The sequence below is a fragment of the Oenanthe melanoleuca genome, chromosome 4A (genome assembly GCF_029582105.1).
Source record: "Oenanthe melanoleuca isolate GR-GAL-2019-014 chromosome 4A, OMel1.0, whole genome shotgun sequence".
NCBI lineage: Eukaryota > Metazoa > Chordata > Aves > Passeriformes > Muscicapidae > Oenanthe > Oenanthe melanoleuca.
The window spans coordinates 19,068,342-19,091,486 of NC_079338.1; the positions used below are offsets into that span (position 1 = coordinate 19,068,342).

Below are 23,145 nucleotides of genomic sequence, written 5' to 3' on the forward strand. Positions count from 1 at the left end.
GAAAGGCTCAGGGTGGGCACAGGGAGCTGCTGGCACTGCCCCACCACCTGCAGTACAGGGGTGACCAACCACCCCAAATATGGCACCTGGCTGTGATATCAGAACAGAAACTTCATCAACCATTAACCATGCATGGCTGCCTGCCATGGCATGGAACTGGGGCACCTCCCTTGGCCAGGACAGGTGCAGAACTTCCCAGCAATGTGTGGGGATGGAGGGAAGGGTATGGGGATGGAGGGAGGGCACAGGGATGGAGGGAAGGGCACAGGGATGGAAGGAAGGGCATAGGGATGGAGGGAATGGTATGGGGATGGAGGGAAGGGCACAGGGATGGAGGGAAGGGTATGGGGATGGAGGGAAGGGTACAGGGATGGAGGGAAGGGTATGGGGATGGAGGGAAGGGTATGGGGATGGAGGGAAGGGTATGGGGATGGAGGGAAGGGTATGGGGATGGAGGGAAGGGCACAGGGATGGAGGGAAGGGTATGGGGATGGAGGGAGGGCACAGGGATGGAGGGAAGGGTATGGGGATGGAGGGAAGGGCACAGGGATGGAGGGAAGGGCACAGGGATGGAGGGAAGGGCACGGGGCCATGCCCATCCTGGGCTTGCACTCCTGGGCCAGGGCAGTATCTCAGCATCTTTGGCTCGTGGTTCACCAGGTGCTGGTGCTGGGGGGTTTAGCATGGGCTGATGTGAGCCAGCAGGCTCCCTGTTTGCTCTGATGTGAGCCAGCAGGCTCCCTGTTTGCTCCTGGGTACAGCTTTTGAAGGATCCCTTTGTCCCTCTGGACTCCACTTCCCCCACCCAGAGCTCCTGCAGCTCAGACCTCCCTGTGTGCCTTCTCCACACACATCAGTGGCAGCAAGCCAGGGAGGGCAGCTCTGGCTGGGAAAAGAAGCAGGAAACCTGAGAAGTGAGATAAGAACTTCAGAGCTGAAGATCAAGGAGCTGGGGCTTTTGTCTCCACTCTCTGCCCTGTGGTCTGAGGGTCTCCACCACTTCCCTGCTCCCAGCCAGGCTCCTGCTGGGGCTGGTTGCTGTTTCCACTCCAGGGAGCACAGGACCTGCTGCCTCTCAGGTGCTAGGGCACCAAACACAAGCAGTGAGCAGTGATGTCCCCCAGGCTGGCTCAGAGGGGACACTGGGTGAGCAGCAGAGCTGTGCACACCGTGAAGGGGATGCAGAGAAACATCCCCTCAGGTTCAGGCAGAGAGGAGCCAGAGATGCTGTTCCTTAGAGAGCCCCAGTTCAGCCCCCAGGGGCTGTCAGGCAGTGTCCCCACCACAAACCACTCACACCAGTGATGGGGACTGAGGCTGCAGTGGGGTGGAGAGCCAGTGCTGTGTCACCCAGCGTGGCAGGCAGTCCCACCACAGCCATGTCCCAGCAGCCACTGGCCTGGGCCGACCCACCAGGATTAAGGAGCCTGCAGGAGTAAGTAATTTAAATCCAGATTAGATGTAAGCAGCTGCTACGCAGAGGGCATGTGAGCAGAGGCTGTGCAGTGGGCACCAGCAGGTGAGAGGCTGAGTGGCACCCCTGGTGTGAGGGGTGAGAGAGCAGGGTCTGGCCAGCAGGTCTGTGCCATGGGGCATTGCCCAGAAGGACAGATCTTTTCTCCAGGCTTGGCTCGTGTGCTCCCGAGCAGAGGCAGCAGTGCCCTGGGACAGGGCACCTGGGATGAGATGTTCCCTGCCCTGAAGAGAGAGCCCAGGCAGGAGGATGGAGCACAGGGACACGCTGGGCTGCTCTCTCTGTAGCTGCTGGAGAGAGGCCACCCCTCTGCTGGGGGCTGCACGCCATGTTCCACCTCTTCTCCCACTGCTGGTCGTGGCTGCAGGCCATCCAGGAGCCCATCAGGTAGGTGCCTGTGTCACCCAGGGGTGACAATATTTACCTGTGTGTTTATGAGTGGTGAGGGTGCCCATGTGGTGGCAGGGAAAGATGTGCCCGCTGCAGGGACTGTCCCCAACAGCTGAGCAAGGCACACGTGTGTCCTGGCTGCCCCCAGGGCAGGCAGGGAGGCAATGCAGGAATGGTTCCACTGGGATTCCAGCTCTGCAGAGTCAGCAGCTCCCCAGGGAGGCTGGGGAGGATGCACTGGAGAACCTGCCTTGTTTGCATGTATCAGGACATCCAGGATAATTCCCTGGGACAGCACTGCAGGGAGGTTTATGGTGCTCTCCCTCCGGAGAGGACACCTTACCTGCTGTAGTGCTGCAGGTGGAGCCGTGCCACCTCCACTGCCATGCTCTGTATGTTTAATGAAGAAAATGATATTGCAAATAACTGTAGTGGTTTGTCAGTGCAGAGAAAATGTCTGTGTGGCTCTGGTGGATCATGTTGCTGGAGAGTGGACAGGACTGTTTAGCAACAGGAAAAACACCTGAGTCCAGGCAGAAGCTCATAAAATCATGCTTGCTACCTTTCCCTTCCTGTGTATGCCCAAAATTTACTGCAAGGAAGGTGTAATCATTGACTGCATATTAGGGAGAATCATGCTGGCCTGTGCATATAATTGCTTAATTCTATGTGATTTGAAAAGAAATCTTTGCTGTGGGAAGCACCTTTAGGGCTCTGAGTGTGGCTGTCCCACAGTGTTGGGATGGCCTCAGGCACTTGTGCCTGACCTCATCCTCTCCCTTGCACCAGGGATCATCACAGCTGAGACAGGACCTGTGTCACCCTCCTGCCTCTCTGCTGGCTGAAATGCAGCTGCCATGGGCAGGTCCTTTCCCTGGGGGCCAGCGGTGGTCACTGCTCCCCAGGGAGAGCAGCCTATTTCTGGGATGCTCACCTGCTGCTGTTGCTCCCCAGGAAGGTGACCATCCTTGTCATGGGGCTGGACAATGCAGGGAAAACCTCGGTCATCATGGACATGGAGAGAGGTGAGGAGCAGCACACCCCAGAGCCAGCCTCGCTCGGAGGCAGCAACTTCATGGTCCTTTGAAACCAAAGGGGTTCTGGGGAAGTGTGCAGGGCACCGGCAGTGTCCCAGGCAGCCCTGGGAGTGGGGTTGGTATGTGGCTGGGGCAGGAGGGGCACACGGCTCAGGGATGCTCCTGCAGCTCTCTGCCCTCTCCGGGGCTGGGGATGTGGCTGGGGCAGGAGGGGCACACGGCTCAGGGATCTCCTGCAGCTCTCTGCCCTCTCCGGGGTTGGGATGTGGCTGGGGCTCAGGGACGCTCCCGTGCCACCTCTCTGCCCTCTCCGCGCACCAGCGCTGCCCGGGGAGGCGCTGCCCGGGGCGCAGCCCGGCCGGAGCCGCCTGCGGGTGGAGAGGTTGGAGGTGACGCTGCTGGAGCTGCCCGGGGCCCAGCGCTCCCGCAGCGCCTGGCGCGGCCACTACAGCGAGGCGCACGGGCTCCTCTTCGTGCTGGACTCCGGTGACCTGGCGCGCATGGACGAGGCCCGCAAGGTCCTGAGCCGCGTCCTGAGCCACCCCGATGTGTCCGGGAAGCCTCTCTTGCTGTAAGATTGGGATGCAGCCCGTGAGGCTGGGGGTCAAGGGCGGAGAGGGAGCCTGCGGCTGGGTTTTGGGGCTGCTGCGGGGATGTGGCGCCCACGGAGCTGTCGGGTGTGCGGGGACACGGGACCCCAGCGCGCTTGGGAGATCGGAGCATCCGTGGAGAGGAGGCGAGGAGGGGGCTCCAGTGCCAGGTGTGGCCAGGGGCAATGCTTCACCTAACCGCGGCCACGGGAAGCACACAGCCTCCCCCGCGGGGCACGGGGAGGCACCGGGGGCCGAGGTGACCCTGGACGGTGACTGGCCGTGACCGCCGCTCTCCCGTGCCCCAGGCTGGCCAACAAGCAGGACACGGCGGCCGCGCTGCTGCCCTGCGAGCTGATCGAGCGCCTGTGCCTGGAGCGCCTGGTCAACGAGCATCGCTCTCCGTGCCGCATCGTGAGTGCGGGGCTGGCCCCGGCCCTCGCCCCTCGCCCCTCGCCCCCATCGCCGCGGGGCTGCCCGCGCTGATCCCCGCTCGCCCGCAGGAGCCCTGTGTCGCCAAGCGGGTCCCCCCCGCCGGCCCGGCCCGTGCCACCCTGCAGGGGCTGCGCTGGCTGCTCCGCGCTGCCGCCGCTGGCCCGGCCCCGCCGGACCCGGTACCGGCACCGCCGGCCCCGAGCGCCTCCCGAGCCCGCCCGGCCCGCAGGTGGGTGCGGGGCTCCGTGTGTGTGCGGGACTCGGTGTGTGTGTGCGGGGCTCACTGTGTGTGTGCGGGGCTCTGTGTGTGTGTGCGGGGCTCGGCGTGTGTGTGCGGGGCTCGGTGTGTGTGTGCGGGGCTCGGTGTGTGTGTGCGGGACTCGGTGTGTGTGTGCGGGGCTCGGTGTGTGTGTGCGGGGCTCGGTGTGTGTGTGCGGGACTCTGGGTGTGTGTGCGTGTCCCCGTGTGTGTGTGCGGGGCTCGGTGTGTGCTGGGCTCCGTGTGTGCGTGTCCCGTCCCCACGCTGTCCCCGCAGCGCTGTGCTCACCCCCGCTGTGCTCGCTCCCACAGGGACCGGGGCCCCCCCGGAGAAGGCGCTCGGGAGGGCGCGGGGAAGAGCGGCGAGCAGCGGGGCGAGCAGCGGGCGCTGCGCCCCCCCTGCCGCCTCCTGCCCCTGGTGAGCGAGGGACACCCGGCACGGGATGCGATCGGGTGGGAGGGCAGCTCTGCCGCCCTCCCCTGATCCCCCCTTCCCTGCCCAGGAGGAGAGCACCAAGGCCCCCAGAAGGAGGAAGAGGAAGGTGAAGGTGAAGATGAAGAAGAAGGGCTCGGGGCAGCCCAGCCCAGCCGAGGAGCCGGAGGGAGCGGGAGCAGGGGGTGACAGCCGTGCGGGGGCTGCCGGGGGGCTGCTGCTCCCCAACAGGGTCGGGCAGGAGGAGCCCATGGCCACCCCGCACCCAGGTGAGAGGGGACTGTGGGGGCTGCCAGCTCTGATGGACCCCCAGAGCCACCCTAAGGGAGGATGCCAGGCATGGCAAGGTGACAAAATGCTGGACCACTGGCACCTGCCACCTCCATGAGCTTTGCTTGCAGCTCGGCTGGGTGCAGAGCCAGGTGACAGCAATCCGGAGGGGATCTGAGCATCTCCGCAGGGGATGATGCACCGAAGCAATGGAGGACAGCAAACCTGCTACCAGCGCTCCTCTCAGCTGGGTTGGTGACAAAGGCACCTTTGCTCAGGTGTGTCATGTCTGAAATTTTGTATTTCTCCATCCAGCACAGGGTACGAAAAAGAAAAAAAAGAAGAAAATCAAGAATAAAATCAAATCACGGGAACCTTCTCTGGAGCAGCAGCGTGAGGAGGTGTCGAGCACCTTTGGTAATTGTCAGGATGGATTTTGCTGAAAGCATCAGGGCTCTGGCCTGCTGGCAGGGGGCTGTGAGCTGTGCAGGGACACTTGGCCATGGGGTGCTTGGTGTGGGGACACGGGCACAGCCAGTGCAGGGCGAGGTGGGGGCTGTTGGGAAGGCAGATGCTGCTGCCTCTGCTGTGATCTGGGATGCAGGGAGGCCACGAGTGCACTGGGATCCCGGGCTGTCCCTGCAGCCCTCACACAGCACAGGCTGCCAGGCAGACCCCGGGGCTGGTGCCAGCTCAGTGCCTGACCCTGCCCTTGTTCCCAGATTTGTACCGCCGGGCGATGCTGGCTCTGAGGATGAGGCAGGAGCAGAGGAAGCAGCCGTCCATCGCTCCCTGAGCAGGGAGGCACAGAGCCCGGGCTGTGCGCTCCCGGAGGACCCAGACTGCAGCGGCAGCGGGACCCACACTCGTGCAGAGCTCCTGGGGCGCCTGGCAGAGCTGGAAATGATCCTGGGGCATAAACAGCATCACTGCCCCCTGCACGGCTTGAAAACCCGGCACGCGCAGGGGCGAGCCTAAAGTCCCTTTGTGAGATACCGGGCTGCAAATCCGTCTGCAAAGGGAGCGGCCGGCCCCGCGCCGCCCGCTGTGAGTGCTCTGGGGAAGGCTCCGCCTGAGCCTGGCTGGGCTGCGGAGGAGAGGAAGATCCCAGCAAACATCCCGGGGGAAAGCTGTCTCTTGGAGTGACCTGTGCCCTGGGAAAGCTCTCTTGGAGTGACCTGTGCCCTGGGAAAGCTCTCTTAGCAGGTCAGGGGCTGACCTGGCCAGTCAGTCCCTCCCTGCCTACTGCCTGGAACAGTCTCGTTCCCTGCTGGTGGAGTTGGGAGGGCAGAGGAGCTCTGCCGGCCCTCAGCCACACTGGCAGGGCTGTCAGAACCCTCTCCACACGCTGCAGGAATGTGTTTGTGCATCCTGCAGCCCGCCAGTGAAAATTTACATTCAATGGAGGCTGCTGGAGGCTCCTTCCCCTGGATGGCTCCTCCTGATCCTGCCATCCTTCCAGGAGGGACAATGCAGCAAAATCTCCTGACATCTGGCACTCTGCTGCCCCAGCTGGCCCCTGATGTGCGCTGAGCTCTGCTCTGAGACGGGACCAGAGCAGCAGCAGCGCATCAGCAGCGGCACAGGGGTGTGTCAGAGCTGTGCTGGCCCCGGCCCCCAGCCCTGCCAGCGGGCTCCTGCTGCCCAGCTCGGCAGGGAAAAGCAGCCCCCAGCCCTGGAAACACTTCAGGAGATGTCAGGGCTTGGGGGTTTTCTCATGACACCTGCAACAAAGAGTGTAAGAAGTGGAACCGAGCATTAGTCACCTCTGTTCCCTGATTACTGATTAACAGCACTGCCTTTGTGGTCCAGGGGAAGGCAAATCACCAGAGCCCTTCCCTTGGCAGCTGTACATCCACTGTTGTGTTTTATCAATAAAAACTAAACTGTGTGGTTTCCCATACACATTCGTGTTTCCAGGGGAGTGGGAACCACTGTGGATTCCAGAATCATTGCAGGATTTTGATGGAATCAGCTTTCCCAGCACCTGCAGAGGGGATGCCCCATGCTCTGAGGGGCAGCCAGGGAAAGTGAGCCTGGTCCTGAATGTTCCATACATCAGGAGAAAAACCATCAGCAACCAGGCAGGAGGAAGGAAAATAACTTAAATAAGAGACAGAGATTTGTGATGTATGAAAAACAGGGCAGTTCTTCTTCACTAATCCAAATTTATAGATTTTGAACATTGATTTAGGGCAGTAAAGGGAATTAATTGTAAGTGATCCAGGTTAATGGGTGTTTCACAAGGTAAATGGAAGGGATCACATCCTGTGGGGTGCCTGCAGGTGACTCTCATTCCCACCAACCCATCTGTAAATCCCATCACCTGCCTGAGCCATATAAACAGCCAGAGAAAAGAGGAGGACATTCATTCCTGGGTGCAGAGCCTGGGCTTTGGGCTGGTGAGGGATTTTCACATGGAGCTCCTCCCTCCCTGCTTCATGACAAAGGTACAGAAATTAATTAAAATAAACCTCTTATTCCACCACAGCAGTGGCTGTGGGGGAAAGGAGAGCAGCCCCTGCTCCTTGGCTCTGCTGTGCCCTGGGAGGCCCTGCTGAGGTGTGGGGCTCTTTCTCATGTTCCATTGTTGTCTGAAAGCTGCTTATAGCATGTACAGACTTAAATAAACATGTATAAAAAAGGTAAGTGGATTTTAAACCTTGCAATGGGTGTTAGGGTTGATAAAAGCCTTGGGTGGGTGGCTTTTTTGTACTTGAGATTCTGGTTGCTATGTACACTTTCTCCTGCTTGCAGGTTCTAGCCTCTGACTAACTCAGGTGGGCTGGGTGCCAGCATGCTCTTGTGGAAGTTTCCCAGCTGAAAAGTGAGTGTTGGGAAGTGGAATTTTTTTTTTGGATGGGCACACCGAGGTCCAGGTGATTTTCAAGAGACCATTCAAAATATTGCAATATATGCAACACTTAACAGGGTGAATGAGTAACCATGCACAGAGTTTCTTTGGGATGTTTTGTTATCTGTGTTACATTAAAAATGAGATCTGGAGTGTTTGCTGTCATGTATGATGAAAAAATAAGGCTGAATTTGTTGAGAGTAACTCCCCAAGCTTCTTCTGATTGTCATGAAAGAGGCTGAAGATTTTTTAGGAAAGGAGAAGACAAATGACTGGAAAATGAGAAACTATGACAACTTTCCTTTTCTAGGCTAAATGTACCTTGTTGGAGACATTGTTGCTGGCAGAAGGAAGAAGAATATAATCAAATTTATTTAATAGATGTGTTTGTCTTGGGGCACCAGGAAATATTCTGGAATCTGAGATACAGAGATTTGTCACATCATGTACCAAATATATTTACTGGGTTTTCCCCCTTTGAAAAAGAAAAAGGCTTCTTTTAAAAAAGGGAAATTTTGTTAACTAAAATTGGCATTCTCTTTCATAAATGATCACTCTGTAAGTTGCTGCATATTTGAATAGGTTATCTCACACTATGAGGAGAAAGTGCCTCTTGAGAAAGACTATCAGTGTGTTAATTAGAAGGGTTTTTGTTACAGGATATCTCTGGATGTGGGATCAATTTATTAACCAAAGTTCTTAATTTGAAAGTCGGCTGCAGCAATCAGAGCTCAGGCCTTTCTGTGAGAGAACTTTCACCCTCTTAAACTGGACTTACATTTCAGTGAGTTTAGCAAGACTGCAGCCCAAATACCTGACCTGGTGGCATAAACCTTGCTTGCTGCCCAAGCTGTCATCTAATTAGATCTTAGGCTCCCCCTTCCATGCACAGTGCAGCTGCAGGAGAGGTTTGGGGCTGATTCTGTAGTGGTTTTTCTATGGTTGGATTTTTTATTTTTTTTTGGGCTAGGCTTGTGTTCATAGCTTGAAGGTGCAATTGCTGCAGAAGCCTGAAGCAACCAGCATCTGAGCTCTTGCCCTGCCCCAGCAAAGAAAGCTGCTGCTGGAGCAATAAACTGATTGAAAATGCACTTGAGGGGTGGAGAAACAAGTGGTGTGCAGCTGCCTATGATGGACACAGTGTGGGTGTCACTGCTGGCTCAGAATTTGCCCTTTCTTCTTTCCAGGAATGCTGGGGAAGGCCCAGAAGAGCTCCCTGCTGCAGGTTATGGCATCTCAGAGGATGCCCTAAACCTAAATCTGGTATTTTAGGGGCAGGTTGATTTGATATTTTGGTGAGGCAGGGCTTGGGGAGCTGAGCCCAGCTGTGCTGGCCAGGTCCTGCAGGGGGGATGGGATGGGATGCACAGGCTCCAAAGGAGGTGTGGAGGCAAGGATTCATGCACAGCCCTCTGCAGACAGCTCCTGCCTTCCCTCCCTCTCTCACTCGGGGTGTTTCTGCAAGGGTGATGCAATCCCTCCTGGAACACCCACACACACAGAGCACTGGCTGGCCCCTCCCAGGGAAACCTGGTTTTTCCAGCAGATGGGGAGGATGAGATCTGCACCCTGCCCTGCTGAGGGGCACTGAGCACTGCCAGAGCTGCCAGCAGCTGAAGGACATGGCTAGGGCTCCAGCAGATACACAATTTGGGTGGCTTTAGCTGCTTTCAGACAGCGAGCTCCTGCTCCTGTGCTGGCACAGGTGTGCACAGGCAAGAATCCTCTGTTGGAATCAGCTGGCTAAAATCCTCTCATTGAGGAGCACAAAGTCAAGGGGCAGGTCGTGCCCTGGCAATAAGTTACCTGCCAACCCACACTCTTGGATTAATGAGACCTACTTCAGGCTGTGGTAACTCTGAGGACAAACCTGTAGTGCCTGTCAGGTCAGCAAGGACCTTGGTGAGGGGAAATGCAGATCCATCGACTTCATACGGCAGCAGGTGTTACAAAAATCCACACGGTATTTGGAAGATGTGGAAAGGCAATCGCTTGTTTCACCGACAGATCTTTATCCTCCAACTGGCCACACGATGGCAGAAGAAGCAAAGAACATTGCAAAAATAAATGTTTAAAAAAAAAAAAAAAAGCAGCAAACCCGCACGGCGGTGAGGGTTAGCGAGCGCACCAGGGTCAGAGGGAGCCGGGTACCTGCCAGGGACTGAACTTGGAAAACGTCCCTCGCTGTGAGCAGCCAAAGCAAGGGCAGGAGCACTGTTTGGTGAGAGGATTTCACGGATTTGCCCAAGCTGAGAGTGTCCGAGGCGATCCCTGGGTCGCTCCATTCACGCCCCGCTTGCAGCGTGCAGAGTGCTTGGCAGGTGGGCTGGATCACTCGTTTTCGGTGCGAACTGGACGGTGATGGAGTCCAAGCTGTACGGTGCAAATCTCCCCTCTGCTCTTGTGGTTCCCTTCCCTGGGCAGGGCGTGCCTGGGTGGGGACAGAGTCCCTGCCTGAGCCCCTCGCAGCCCGGCTGTGGCTTTAAAGGGCAATAAAAGCAGATTTCCCATGTACACACCTGTGAGCTGACACAATTGCTGCCCAACGAGCAGTGGGACCGGGCAGGGAGTGAAAAACCCCACTCAGGGCTGTCTGCTTCCTCCACTGTGGCCACTGTGTCAGCACCGGGGGAGGGATGGGAGCTGTGCTGGTTCCTCCAAACCCTGCCTTGGTTCCTCGGGGTTGAGTGGGGAGATTGTTTAAATCAATCCATCTGGTTCACAGCAGGGTGCTCAGGCTCTGCTCTGCCTGAGTTTGGGACACCAGACACTCACCTGTGGCTGTGTGTGGATTTATTTCATCTGGGATCTCCCTGGAAAGTCTCCCTGCTGGCAGTGCATTGCAGCTAATTATCTAATGTTTCATTCTCTATCACAATCCAAGCCTTGTTTTGCTTCTAATCCCAGCAAAAATCTTGTGGTTCACTTGGCATGGCTGGGCTGTTCAGCACCTACCACTGAGCAACAGGAAAAATGGCTGAGAACAACACTGCCTCTTCTAGCCAGCACAAACAGGCTAGAAAAACATCAGGAAAGCACCCAAAAATCAAGGCAGAAGCTGCAGGGTAGTGTTGGTCTGACTTTAGTGCTCTGTTGTGTTGTGAGGGAGGGAACTCTACAGCCAGACTGGTTAGGCATTATGTGAAGGTGCTTAACAATTGCCGTTCATTATTTTAAAATGCCTGGCATTGTTTTCTGGTTTCCTCTGTTGTGGTTAGGCCTTTGTGTGCAAAGGTGAGTAAGAGCCCAGCTGCACAGGGAAGGGTGGGGAGGTTGCACTGGGGATGCAGATGAGTGTGGCTGTGCCCTAGGGAGCATCCTTCACCCCACAGGGATGGGGGAGCCTCCACTGCTCCCTGTGCTTGCTGCCTCAGGAGAAGTGGGGTTAAAAACCCCACGGGCTCCTGCCTGCCCAATACCTGACTTCTATTCTGGTGCTGGGGCAGGCTGAGATCTACCACACTGTGTAAAACTGCCAGACAGTGGGTGCTTCTGTAGAGCAAATGTGACTGGGTTTAGCCTTAGTAAAATCAATATGATGCTATTTTCACTTTCAAAACGCAAAGTGAAAAAATCTCCATGTGTTTTCCAAGTCTCTGGAAGCTGCCAGTTGCTCTCTAGGCCCAGCTGTGGTGCCCCAAGGTGAGTTTTGTTGACTTTAAAAGGGGGACAATGCGAGCTGCTGAAATGGCAGTGGCACCTGGGCACTGGGGTTGAGGAGCCTGCACCTCCGGGAGGTGCTTGGGGCTCTCAGAAAAGGACAACAGCAGAGAAATTCCCCGCTCTGTTGCAGAGGATATTGATCTCGAAAGGGGTTTTTTATTGCTGGGCAATAATGACGCTGAAAAGGTAACAAAATCATGTAGACTTTGTTAGGTTACATTTTTTTCTTTTTCAATTTAGTTTTGGAAGCGTAACTTTGTTACATGTAGATTTTGTTAGGGTCCATGTTATCATTTTCAGCTTGGTGTTGAAAACATAACCATGTAGATTTTGTTAGGGTACACCTCGTCTTCTTCAGTTTTGGTGGTTAATTTCGTGTTCTCATGCTCTGTGCCTGCTGGGCTAGGGAGAAGCTCCCTGGAGGAAGAACTTCAGGCCAGTTTTGCTTCCCCTTTTGCACTGTCCCTGCCCGGGGGAGCGAGCGCCCGGTTCGGTGTCGCCGCTGTCCCGGCGATGTCCCCCGATCCCGCTGTCCACGCCCGGCTCGGTGTTCCCCGGGTGTCGCCGCTGTCCTCACGTGTCCCTGCCGGGCCCGGTGTCCCCCGTTCCCCCGGTATATCCCCTCGGTGTTCCGTCTCCGTTCCCGCACTGTCCCCCCGTTGTCGCCCCCGTCCCCACGTGTCCCCTGTCCCCCGTTCCCCCCGGTGTCGCAGCTGTCCCCACGTGTCCCCTGTCCCCCGTTCCCCCCGGTGTCGCAGCTGTCCCCACGTGTCCCCTGTCCCCCGTTCCCCCCGGTGTCGCCCCCGTCCCCACGTGTCCCCTGTCCCCCGTTCCCCCCGGTGTCGCCCCCGTCCCCACGTGTCCCCTGTCCCCCGTTCCCCCCGGTGTCGCCCCCGTCCCCACGTGTCCCCTGTCCCCCGTGGTGTCGCAGCTGTCCCCACGTGTCCCCTGTCCCCCGTTCCCCGCGGTGTCGCCCCCGTCCCCACGTGTCCGCTGTCCCCCGTTCCCCCCGGTGTCGCCCCCGTCCCCACGTGTCCCCTGTCCCCCGTTCCCCCCGGTGTCGCAGCTGTCCCCCGTTCCCCCCGGTGTCGCAGCTGTCCCCCGTTCCCCCCGGTGTCGCCCCCGTCCCCACGTGTCCCCGCCCGGCTCGGTGTCCCCTGTCCCCGCGGTGTCGCCGCTGTCCCGCCGGCTCCCCCTGGCGGCGGCCGCGGCGCTCGCAGCCCGCGCTCCCAGGCTGCTCCGGGGCGGCGCCGCCTCCAGCGCGGCGGGACAAAGCGGGGCCGGGCCGGGCCGGAGCGCGGCATGGAGCGGGGCCCGGGGCACGGCTAGGCACGGGCCCGCCGGCGCGGCCCGCAGCCGCTCTAGGAACGGAACGGAACCGGGCCGGGCCATGCGGCGCTGAGCGGGGCCGGGCCGGGGCGCCGCGATGCTCCGGCGCAGCCTCAGCCGGCTGGTGAGTGCGGGAGCGCGGGGCCGCTGAGGGAGCGCGGGGCCGGGGCGGCGGGAGGAGGCGGCTCGTTCGCTCGCTGCTGTGATCTCCGCCTTGTGCCGCCGCTGTTTTCCGGCGGGGCTGGCCGCATCCCCCTCCCCGCGGCTCCGCCCGACCCCCGATCCCTCCACAAGTTGCCGTTTCTCCCTCACGCCTCGCTGTTTTCTCTCCGGCTCTCGCTGTGGGGACGCTCGCCCGCCGCGTGGCTCTCCAGCCGGGCGCGATGCGGGCTGTGCCCGCTCCCTTCCCGTGCCACATAAGCCGCTCGGAGCTTTCACCCTGACCTCATTGCTTGGCCTGAGCTCTGTAGTTACTCATTTTTTCCCTTTTCCGCACCAAACGCGGGAAAAAGCAGCGTTTTCACATCCTTTCGAGCGCCGCTGTTTATTCAGCAGTGTCATTGATTGCGCAGTGCGTAGTGACAAAGTTGCCGGAGTTGGGGCGGGGTGCGCGGTGCTGGCTCAGCCGGAGCCCTTCCCGGTCCCTCCCCGGTCACCTGGGGGATCCCGGCCCCGGACGGTGCCCGATCCTCCCTCCCCGGTCACCCGGGGGATCCCGGACGGTGCCCGATCCTCCCTCCCCGGTCACCCGGGGGATCCCGGACGGTGCCCGATCCTCCCTCCCCGGTCACCCGGGGGATCCCGGACGGTGCCCGATCCTCCCTCCCCGGTCACCTGGGGGATCCCGGGCCATGCCCGATCCTCACCCCCGGTCACCCGGGGGATCCCGGCCCCGGACGGTGCCCGATCCTCCCTCCCCGGTCACCCGGGGGATCCCGGCTCTGCCCCAGGGCCGCACCGCGCTCAAATTCACTTTCAGTTTGGAGCCGGATATTTGTGCCAGATTTTCCAGGCTTGGAGCACAAGGGACCCTTAATATCTCTCTCTCTCTCTCTCTCTCTTTTTTTTTTTTTTTTTTTTTTTTTTAAGTCTGGACGTAATTCCCTGGGTTTAGCGGGGAATGGTTTGATTTTTGTGTTGATTTTCGCATTTGCAGGCTGTGTTTGTGTTGCAGGCTCTGAGCTAGCCCCGCGGAGAACACACCTACCGCAACCATTGTTTTGCAGCCTCGGGGACAGATGGATGAGATGGAAACTCAGTGCCCTGAGTTTCTGGCTTTGATGCCTTTTGAGTTCAGCTCTGTCCTGAGTGCTTCCTACCCCACCCACCCTGGCGGGAGTTTTTGTCCCAGTCACATCGAGAGGCGTTTGTGGTTTGAGGCATCTCCACCGAGTTCAGTTAAAAGCGTTTTTAGGTGGCTGTTTCCTGTAACTGCAGGTGCCAGGCTGGGTTCTGGATCCAGCACCTCCTGACCCGTGAGGAGCAGTCCCTGCCCTGCCCAGGGGTCCCTCGGTGTCCCTCAGTGCTGCTGGGGTGTGATGTCCTTTGAGGTGGAGAATAAACAGCCCAGGTGTTTCTAAGCATTCTGTGCAGGGCTGAGCTGCTGCAGCACCTGCTTGGAAGGGTAGAGGTGGTTTTGGATAGAGGAGCAGCTCTGTTTGGGGGCAGGATGGAGTGCCAGGTTACCTGTGGTGCTGTGCAGGGGTTCAGATGTTGTTTGCACCTCCTGGCTGTGTTTCAGTGTTTCAGCAGCAGGGATCTGTTTGATATCACGCTGCTGCAAGTGGCACGGTCCCCCATGTCAGCCTTTGGCCGACAGAGCAGCTCCTGCTGCGGCTCTGCCTGTCCCCAGCCCTGCAGGTGCCACAGTGGGCTTGGGTCAGTCCTCTGCCCCATGGGAGGAGAGAGGAACCTGTGCCAGCCTCTGTGGAGCTGTCCCCGAGGTGCTGTCCTGGCTCAGCTCTGGGTGGGCACTGCTGGGCTTCAAGGGATGCTCCTCTCGTGGCAGTGGCATTGCAGAAATCCACTGCAGTTATCAGAGGCTGCAGATTTTCTGCCACTTTGGATCTCATAGGGCTACTCAGACAAACGTTGTGACCTCTCCACTGTGTGGTCTCTGCCTGGGGCCCATAAATACCAGCAGATATTAGAAATCCCGTTTTCAATTGTAGCTCACAGCTCAGGCACAATGGACGTGACTTGCCCTATCAGCATGACTGTTTGTGGCTTTGTTTTTCCCTCCTATAAACTCTTATCCTGGGTAGGGTATGAAATGTGATGGTGAAATGGGCAAGAAGGGTGGAGTGGTAAGTGGTCTGCTTAGCTGCCCGGGGGTACAGGCTGGTGCTCTGCAGAAACAAATTGGATTCTGAACTTTGATTTGCACCGCTGAAATAATCCCTGCCAAAGAAAGAGTGGGGCTGGGATCACTGCGGGGAGGTGGCGTCGAATTGCCATGGTTAATCCACTTTTAGGAGATACTGTCAACTTGAAATGTAACTTTAATTCTTTTTTGGAAACAAATTCTAGCGCCGGAGTCTTATTTTTAGTCTCCTGCTGCTTGCACGGCTGTTGTGGGGAGGATGCAGGAGTGGAGTGGGGAAGTGTGTGGGTGTCCAGGGGAGGGTTGGAGTCCCTCTCAGGGCTGGGTGGGCACCGTGCACTCTCCCCATGCTGGGGAGCGTGGTCCCTGTGCTGTGCACCAAGTGCAGTGTGCTTTGTCTCGTGTGTGACCCTCCCCATGTTCCTCAGGGGAGTGCAGGCAGCTGCACCCTGGGGCCACAGCTCTGCCCCACAGCTCTGCCGGTGCCCACTCGGGCTGAGAAATGCAGAAAGAGAAGTTACTGATGCCCTATCACTTCCACTTTCCTTCCAGTTTGCTTTTATTTGGGGCTGGTCTGGAAGTGAGCCCTGGGAGCTGTGACCCTGCTGGGGGTGCAGGAGGGCTGGGGTGGTGGGTGAAGCACCCCAGGGTGCTCTCCCTGCTCTTGGGATGCCTGGAGCTGCCTGAGCCCCTGGGCTGGTGCTCACCTGTTGTGGTGCCCTGTCCTGGGTCTTCTGCCTCTGCAGTCAGTGCACCTCCTTGCTCTGTTTGTGTTCCAAACCTGGGATAAGTAAGAAACCAACAAACATTCTGTAATTGGGAGCAAAATTCTGAGTTTTTGTGCTGTGTGTAACAATAGGACCTCAGTTGTGTTATTCCAATTTAATTAAATACCTTGGGGCCTGATCCTCTTTGCAGCCTGTGCCCTGGTAAATCCCAGGGGTCTGGTAAGTGCTGGGCTTGTTGTGAGCTGCTGGTTCTCAACAATCTTTGCTTGGGGGGGGAAGAAGGTTCCTCTTAGATGGGTGTGCAGTGGCTGGAGGATGCCCCACTGAGATCTATTCAGAGGGCTGGAAATGGCCCGAAGTCACATTTTGGGTGGGAAGTAAATTCCCCACTGGCACTGGGGAATAGGTGAGAAGGGCAGGGGTGGATGGGGAGAGCCCCTGGGTGCACTGGGGGCTGGTCCCCCCCAGCTCAGGGGGTGCTGGATGGCTTGTGGGGGTGTCCAAGGCTGCAGTGGAAGGTGCTGATTTACACTCCCATCTTTAGGGTGTGCAGCAAGTGTGTAATAAAAGCTATTTGTGGACACAGATGTCCATGAATGTGGACACATTCTGTGATTTTATTTCACACTTGGTTTTTTCTTCATAGAGTGTGACCCAACATCAGTGTGTGGTTGCAGTTTCTATTCTAATAATAAAGATGATTGCAGGTAGGAGCTGGAAGCTGTAGGAACTGTCTTTTCCCCCCAGTCTGGCCATGTTAGCACCTGCAGAGTGAGGCTGTGTGTCAGACACCTTGTACCTCACTGCCAGCTCTGCAGGAAGTGCTTGGCTTCCATTGGTGTGACAAAAACCTGCAAGCAGCAAAGGTTGGGGCTGGGGTGTCTCTGTGACACCAGTTCTGCTGGGAGAAATCCAGCATTTCAGAGGAGTATGGATTTTAATGAAGCCACCTGAATTTTTCATGTGAGTTGCCTGGAGTTGTATTTCCTAAGCCGTGTTTAGTGTGATAGCAGCATTCCACGTGCTCAGGCCAGTTCCCCTGCAGAGCCACAGGGCAGCCCATGCTTGACCACAGAGAAGTCAAGGGAGGCTCAAATAGGGAAGCTGGAATTGCAAAAAGCTTTGGGTTATGATTCCTCATTGGTGCTCCTTCCCTGGAAAATGGGGACACAGGGGTTTCTCAGATTCCTGTAACCATTTCCTCTTTAATGTCTCCTAACTGTAGCCCTATTCCCAGAAATAGCTCAGCCATTTGGCTAAAAATAAATAAAAATCAAACAAAAACCTTGGCCTGGGATAAACATCTGTGTGGAAGTGTTTGTGTGCCCAGTTAAAGTCTGGGGAAGTTGGAAATAGCTGTAGGGAGGGCTGGAAAGCACCAGTCAAACATTAATGATAAGTGACACTTCTAATTAAACCTGTGGCATGCTGGAACTTTTCTGTGAAGAATAATGAATCTTGGCTGTATTTTCTTCTTCTCTCCATATCACTTTTGTCCCCAGTTTTTTTGCTAAGAGTAATGGTGATTGGCTGGGCTGTGTGGGAAAGGTTTGGAGCTGAGCTGACTGGAGCTCCAGCTGAAGACATGGCAATTTGCTTTTAATAATAAAATTTGTAAAAGCAGACAGGACATCTATTAATAACAAGCTCTCCAGCCTTGCCTTTAATTTCATCCTGTTGCTTTTGGTTTATGTGTTTCCTTTCTGATTAAAACTACTATTTTCTGGTTGTAGCTGTCTCTAGTGGAGAGATTTATTTTTTTTAAGTGTTAGCTAAAAGCAGAACTGATGGAGAGCATTCAGTGTGTGTAATTCAGATGAAATCCTCACACCCAAATTAGTTGATGTGTGCTAGTGATGATGTTTTTAGCAGTGCAGGTTTGAATTAGTTGATGTGTGCCAGTGATGATGTTTTTAGCAGTGCAGGTTTGGTCCCTGTGAGCATCTTCCTCCTGTGGCAGGGTGCTTGCATCTCTTATCCCAGATGTGCAGTTCCTTGCATTGTGGGACTGTGTTCCCTGGGAGGTTTAACCCCACTGTCTGCTGAGAAGATGCTGGGCTGGCCAAGTGGGGGAACATCCCTGTGCCTGCCAGAGGAGCTGGCATTGCAGGGTGAGGGGGGCACTGAGCAGGGTGCTGGGAAGGGGGGATTTTCCAGGACCCAGGGTGACTGAGGGTGCTGTGAACCCCTTTGCCTGTCCCTGCAGATGTTAGCTCGGGGGTTTTTGGGGAGTTTCCTGTATTTACTGTGTGTGGGAGGCAGTGCTGGGCTGGAGGGCAGCAGGGAGGTTTTCCTGCATGGCTGGGGTGGTCACTAGTGCCTTACTGCCCAAATGTGTCCCTGCTCAGGGCACAGACAGGCTATCCTGAAGTTACCTTGGAAAATGCCTCACTCTGCATCTATGAAATCTTCTTCTCTCTGCTCATACTGGAAATATTCCTGTGCTCTCTGAGGTCTGGGAAGGATGGGCTGGTTTTCCCCCAGCAGGTTTTGCCAGTGCTGTACACAGGATGCTGTGGACTTCACCTGGCTGTGCTCTCCCCACCAGCACACCTGGGCTTGGAGGGGATGCTGTGGGAGCCGGGAGAGCCTGGCACACGTCTGCAGCTCTGCCCTTCTTGCAAGCAGACAAGATTTTTTTTTTTTTTTTTTTTCCTACTTCTGTTACCAAGCAATATTGAGGTTCAGTGGTGGGTTTTTTAGTGTTTTGGAGATTTGCAGCTTCCTCTGCCTGGTGGGGTGCAGGCAGGGCTGGGGTGCTGGCCTTTAGCAGCATGAAGGGCACCCTGGATTGGGCTCTGCCCAGCCCCTGTCCTGCCCTTGGGGACACTGTGCCAGGCACAGGGGAGTCCTGCTCATTGCACACAGGTGACAAGGGCACTGCTGCTGGTTGTAAGCCTTTCTGTGATTACTATTGAAATAATTACACAGGAATCCTGTGTAGTTTGCTCACCTGGGGCTCCCTGCACCCTTTGCATGGGCTGGCTGCAGGAGCAGCCCCTGCTGCTCTCTGGCACCATCTCTGCAGTTTGCTGAGCTGCCTGGGATTGTCCAACACCCCCCAGTGAATTCTTCACTAGGTTTGCTGAACTGGCTGAGGTTTGATTTGGGCAGTCAGTTTCTGCTTTTTTGCAATAAACTTGATTCCAAGCCTTGGGCATGGAGCTGTTCCTTGGGGTGCCTTAACCCTGCTGTGGGAGGAGGGCAATGCTGCTGCAGGGGATGGCAGTGAGTGCCAAACTGGTTTAAAGTCTGACTTACAGCTTGTAGCCTGGGGAAACACTGAAACTTCCCCTTTTAAAAGGTCTCCTCTGGCTTCTGCCCTCACCTGGCTCCTGCTTGGCAGCAGCACAGCTGCTGGGTCAGGAAAAGCCTGTTTTGCCCAGAGGCTGCAGTCACTTCAATATATATATAAATGCATTAAATATACATGCATGCAATATATGCACATTAAATATGCATGTAAGCAATATGTAGAGATGCATTAAACATATATATTTATTTTTGCTTATGGTCTCTTTCTCAGGCTTGGCCAAAACCTGGGGAGCTGCAGGGCAGTGATTGGCACAGGGCACCACTGTGGTGGTTGCAAAGTGCATTTGGATACTGAGCTGCACGTGGGAAGGGGTGGGGAGAGGAGCTGAGGCTCCCTGGTGGCAGGAAAGCAGCCCCAGGTTTTGCTTCTCCTCCCCTTCATCATTTTTCATGCTCTCATAGGGGTGCTCACTGCCACAGGTGCTGAGCAGAACCAATACTCTGTAAAATGTTTAACCCCTTCTGTGTGTGACTTTCAGTGTGCTCACTGCTGTGGGCACCTGTTGCATCCTGCTGACTCCAGTGGCTTTGTTCCCCAAGCCCAGTGGTGCTGGGGATGGAATTCCAGCTGAAGCCCCTTTACTCTAAAAGTTTATCTCCTCTGGCCATCCAGCCTGACTGATAAAGCTTCAGGGACCCTGGTCCTGCTCTCCTTAATGAAAGCTTGGTGCATGTTCCAGTTGTTGGTAAAGAGCTTTTTGTTTCCCTCCTGCAGCAGGAGGAGGGGTGAGCCCCTGTGAGGCTGTTCTAGCTGGGTTTTGCTCTCTAATCAGGCTTTTCTTTTTTTCCCCATCTTGAACAAGATTCCTGTTAGACTCCATTGTGGCCTTTGCTGAGTAATGCTTTGCTGCAGGCTTTTTGCTCTTGTTTTCTGCTGAATTTTCAGCATCTATGGGTGAAAGGACTCTAGCCTTGCTTCTGGAGGGCTTGCTAATTTCTTGCTGTGTGTTTTCAATGAATCTTTTTGTCTGGCATGTCTTAAATTGTGCTGTGCACCTTAACAAGATTCTGTGAGATGACTGAAGTGGGACACAGAGACATTGCTCACTTGGTCTGTGTCATTTGTTTGCAGTGTTGTGGCAAATGCACTGATTTGGGAGCCAGAGGGATCCTCTGTTTCTTGTGCTGTGAAGGACCTAGAAAAGCTGAGTAAGATGTGCAACAGACAAGAGCAGACAATTTGAAGCACTTCTTTGGTGCTGTCATCCAAGATCTCTTCAGCAGTAATAGAAATTAAATACTGCTTGACTGCAGCGACGCTGGGCTCTGTTGCTGGAGTCTCAATTGGCTTAAGAGGGGAAAAAAATAAAAAATAAATCTCACTGCCGGGAAATTAAATGCAGGGAGAAAAAAAAAAATCCACTTTTGTGAGCAGCCCTTCCATCTTTTATTATGATTTCTGTGTAATTCCTCCCTAGCATTCATCCAAAGCCAGGCAGCTGCTATCTGTAGGGACTCAGACTGCACTCAGGGGGCTGCAAAGCCAGCCTGTATTAATACACTTTTTTTTCCTGTTTGCTTTGGGTGGTGTTTTGCATGCCACTTTTGTTCAGTCTGAGTTGTTGAATGTTTTTATTCTTTTTGTTTTTTCCTCCTTCCTTACAGCTCACCTTTTCTTGCACTGTTTGCTCAGGGAGGGAGTGCAGTAAAATTAGGGGGAGGGCTGCTGTCCTTGTATCATTAATTATTCATTAATCATTAATATAATTAATATTGTGGAGCACAGAATTTCTATGGGCTGGTTTCTTCCAGGGCAGCTGGGTGGATGGAAGGGATTTCTGGGCTGCTGGCCTGTCTGCAGCACAGGATGGGCTCACTGTGCACTGATGGTGAAATCACAGTGACCCCCAGGGTCAGGGACACCTCATGTCACTGTCCCTGTGTCCCTGCAGCTCTCCTGGTGCTGTGCTGGGCACTGCTTGCTGTGGGGCTCGCTCAGCCTCTGCTCTGCTGCCTGCCCAACTGCAGCAGCCAAAGGATTTCCTGCAGATAAACAGTTCTGGGCCACATGCTGCGGGTTTCTCTCCTGGCTGGGTGGATTTCACTGCTCCAGTATCCTGGCATGGCTGTGCCTGTGAGCCCCAAGGATGGAACCATTGGTCATTGTAGTGCCCAGAGGTGGAAATATTCCCAGTGTGGGCTGGGTCACGTGGAGCTGATTTTGGCTGTGGAGCAAGGGGTGAAGGAGGTGATTTCTACCTCCCTTTCATCTCCTGCTGCTTCTGTGCAAACATTTGTCTGTTGTACAGCAAGAGGCAGGGTTAGAAAACACCAGCTTTTCTGGTTTTGGAGGTGAAAAAGTTGATATGAACCCAAATGAGGGATGTGCATGAGGAGGTGCTGTGATCTCAGTACCCATTGAGGGCACCCAGGGATGCTGGTGCAGAACTGGGGAGTCCCTGCAGGCTGGACCTGCCCTCCCCTCCCTGCTGGTGGCTGTTTGGGACATGGGACACTTCCCTGGGTGCCAGCCCTGGCTGCTGGGCACCGTGGTGGGGTGACCCTGGCAGGGCACAGCCAGGCAGGCTCGCTTCCCAGGGGAAAGGAAGAGGCTGCTCTGGGAAATGGGCTTCTGGCCAGTCAGCTGGCAGCCTGGCTCTGAAATGCTGGGAAAACCTAAAAAGGGGTAAAATGTCTGTAGGTGGCAGAGGTTAGAGTAACGTCTGGCTGAGCTGGGATGCATAACATAGCATTTAGGGTTTTTTGTTTCCATAACTGAGAAGCTCAAGCTTTCAGAGGATCAGAAAACAACGGGAAAACCAACAAATTATAGCTCTGCTGGGTGATGCAAGCACTGACAATTGCAAACTCAGAGGCTTTTTCCATTTTGCTCTTATTTTAATTTTTGCCAGGCCAAATCACTGCTCTGGAGAGCTTGCTGCCCTGCTAAAATAGCTGCTGATGAACAGACATATGTGCACAGCTTGAGCCAGGGAGAGGAGGGAGGAAGAGTTTTGAAGGCAGGAAGACCTCGTTGTATTTGCTTTGTGACCTCTGCAAAACATTTGGCTCTTATTCAAAGTCCTTTTTCTGTTCTCCAGCCTGAAGTGTTCCTATGAGCCTGAGTTTTATATGCTGGCGGCATGCTGGTCAAACTTTTCTTTTGGGCTGCCAAAAATAAAGATCTGCTGCCTGTGTTTCAAGATGAGCAATGGTTTCATAACCCTGGCTGCCAACGGGGCAGGGAGAAAAAGAATTGAGATGCTGAAAACTTGTGAAGGTCGGTGACTGTGTTTGAGCAGGAGCAACAGATTTTGCACAGAACAGCAGCACTGAAGTGATGCTGCCCCAGTTGAGCTGGGTTTGGCTTTCTGCATCACTCACTGAGCCTGGCTGTGTGCAAAGTGCTGCTGAGCAGGAGCTGTGATTGCAGCCTTTGTGCCATGTTTGCTGGGAAGATGCAGTGCTGCCTGCTCTGGGACTGGGCTGCCTCTACAAGGAAAAACAAAATCCCTGCCAGAAGAGGTCTTTTCAGCTGTCACCCCTGTCCATGGCACTCCTCAAGTCCAGGATAGGGCTGGGCCCTCCTTTAAATTTATTAACTAGGGAAAAAAGACTTGTATTTCCTCTTTCCACCCTTATGAAATCTTTCAAGTAGCCTTTTCCCCTGTTCTCTCCACCCAGCCGTGTCTCTGTTTTTATCAGTGGATTTGTTGGCTAAGTCAACTTTTCCAGGAAATGCAGCCTGGTTGGGCACTGCTGTCCTTGCTGAAGGTGATCTCCCTTCAGCACATGGCCTTAGGGACATGGGGGACGTGGGGATGGGCTCTGGCTGGTGCCCCTCACTCCCACTCAAAGGGTGGTGAGATCTGGTTCAGGGATGCTGTGCTGGAGCTCATCATGTTCTGCTTTGTCATCCCCAGGATGAGGTCTGGGTGTTGAGCCCCATCATGTGCTGTGCTGTAAAAACCCCTTTTCCCATCACTCCTCTTTTCCCTTCCCTTGTCTTGAGCTCTGGGGGCTCTCAGGGTTGTCCCTGTCACCCCCACCTTGGCTGGAGCTGCCTTACCCCAGCACTCACTCCTTGCTGGTTGTGTTTTGTCCCT

General features: G+C 55.5%; 2 protein-coding genes across 2 annotated transcripts in view; both read left to right on the plus strand.

Annotated features, from left to right (window-relative positions):
• Window positions 1–1,802: 1,802 nt before the first annotated feature.
• On the plus strand, window positions 1,803–5,065 carry ARL13A (ADP ribosylation factor like GTPase 13A). The gene is made up of 8 exons (XM_056491820.1): window positions 1,803–1,861; window positions 2,819–2,889; window positions 3,223–3,472; window positions 3,800–3,905; window positions 3,995–4,155; window positions 4,497–4,602; window positions 4,688–4,886; window positions 5,019–5,065. Exons 1-8 carry the CDS (start codon window positions 1,803–1,805, stop codon window positions 5,063–5,065), a joined length of 999 nt encoding a protein of 332 aa, XP_056347795.1.
• A 7,598-nt stretch (window positions 5,066–12,663) lies between these two features.
• The window catches only part of ATP11C (ATPase phospholipid transporting 11C), a 51,232-nt gene continuing 40,750 nt past the window's right edge, over window positions 12,664–23,145 (plus strand). Inside the window, exon 1 of the mRNA XM_056491340.1 lies at window positions 12,664–12,857. Within this exon, the coding sequence (XP_056347315.1) occupies window positions 12,831–12,857 (27 nt within the window). The 5' untranslated portion in view covers window positions 12,664–12,830. The remainder of the gene's footprint in view (window positions 12,858–23,145) is intronic.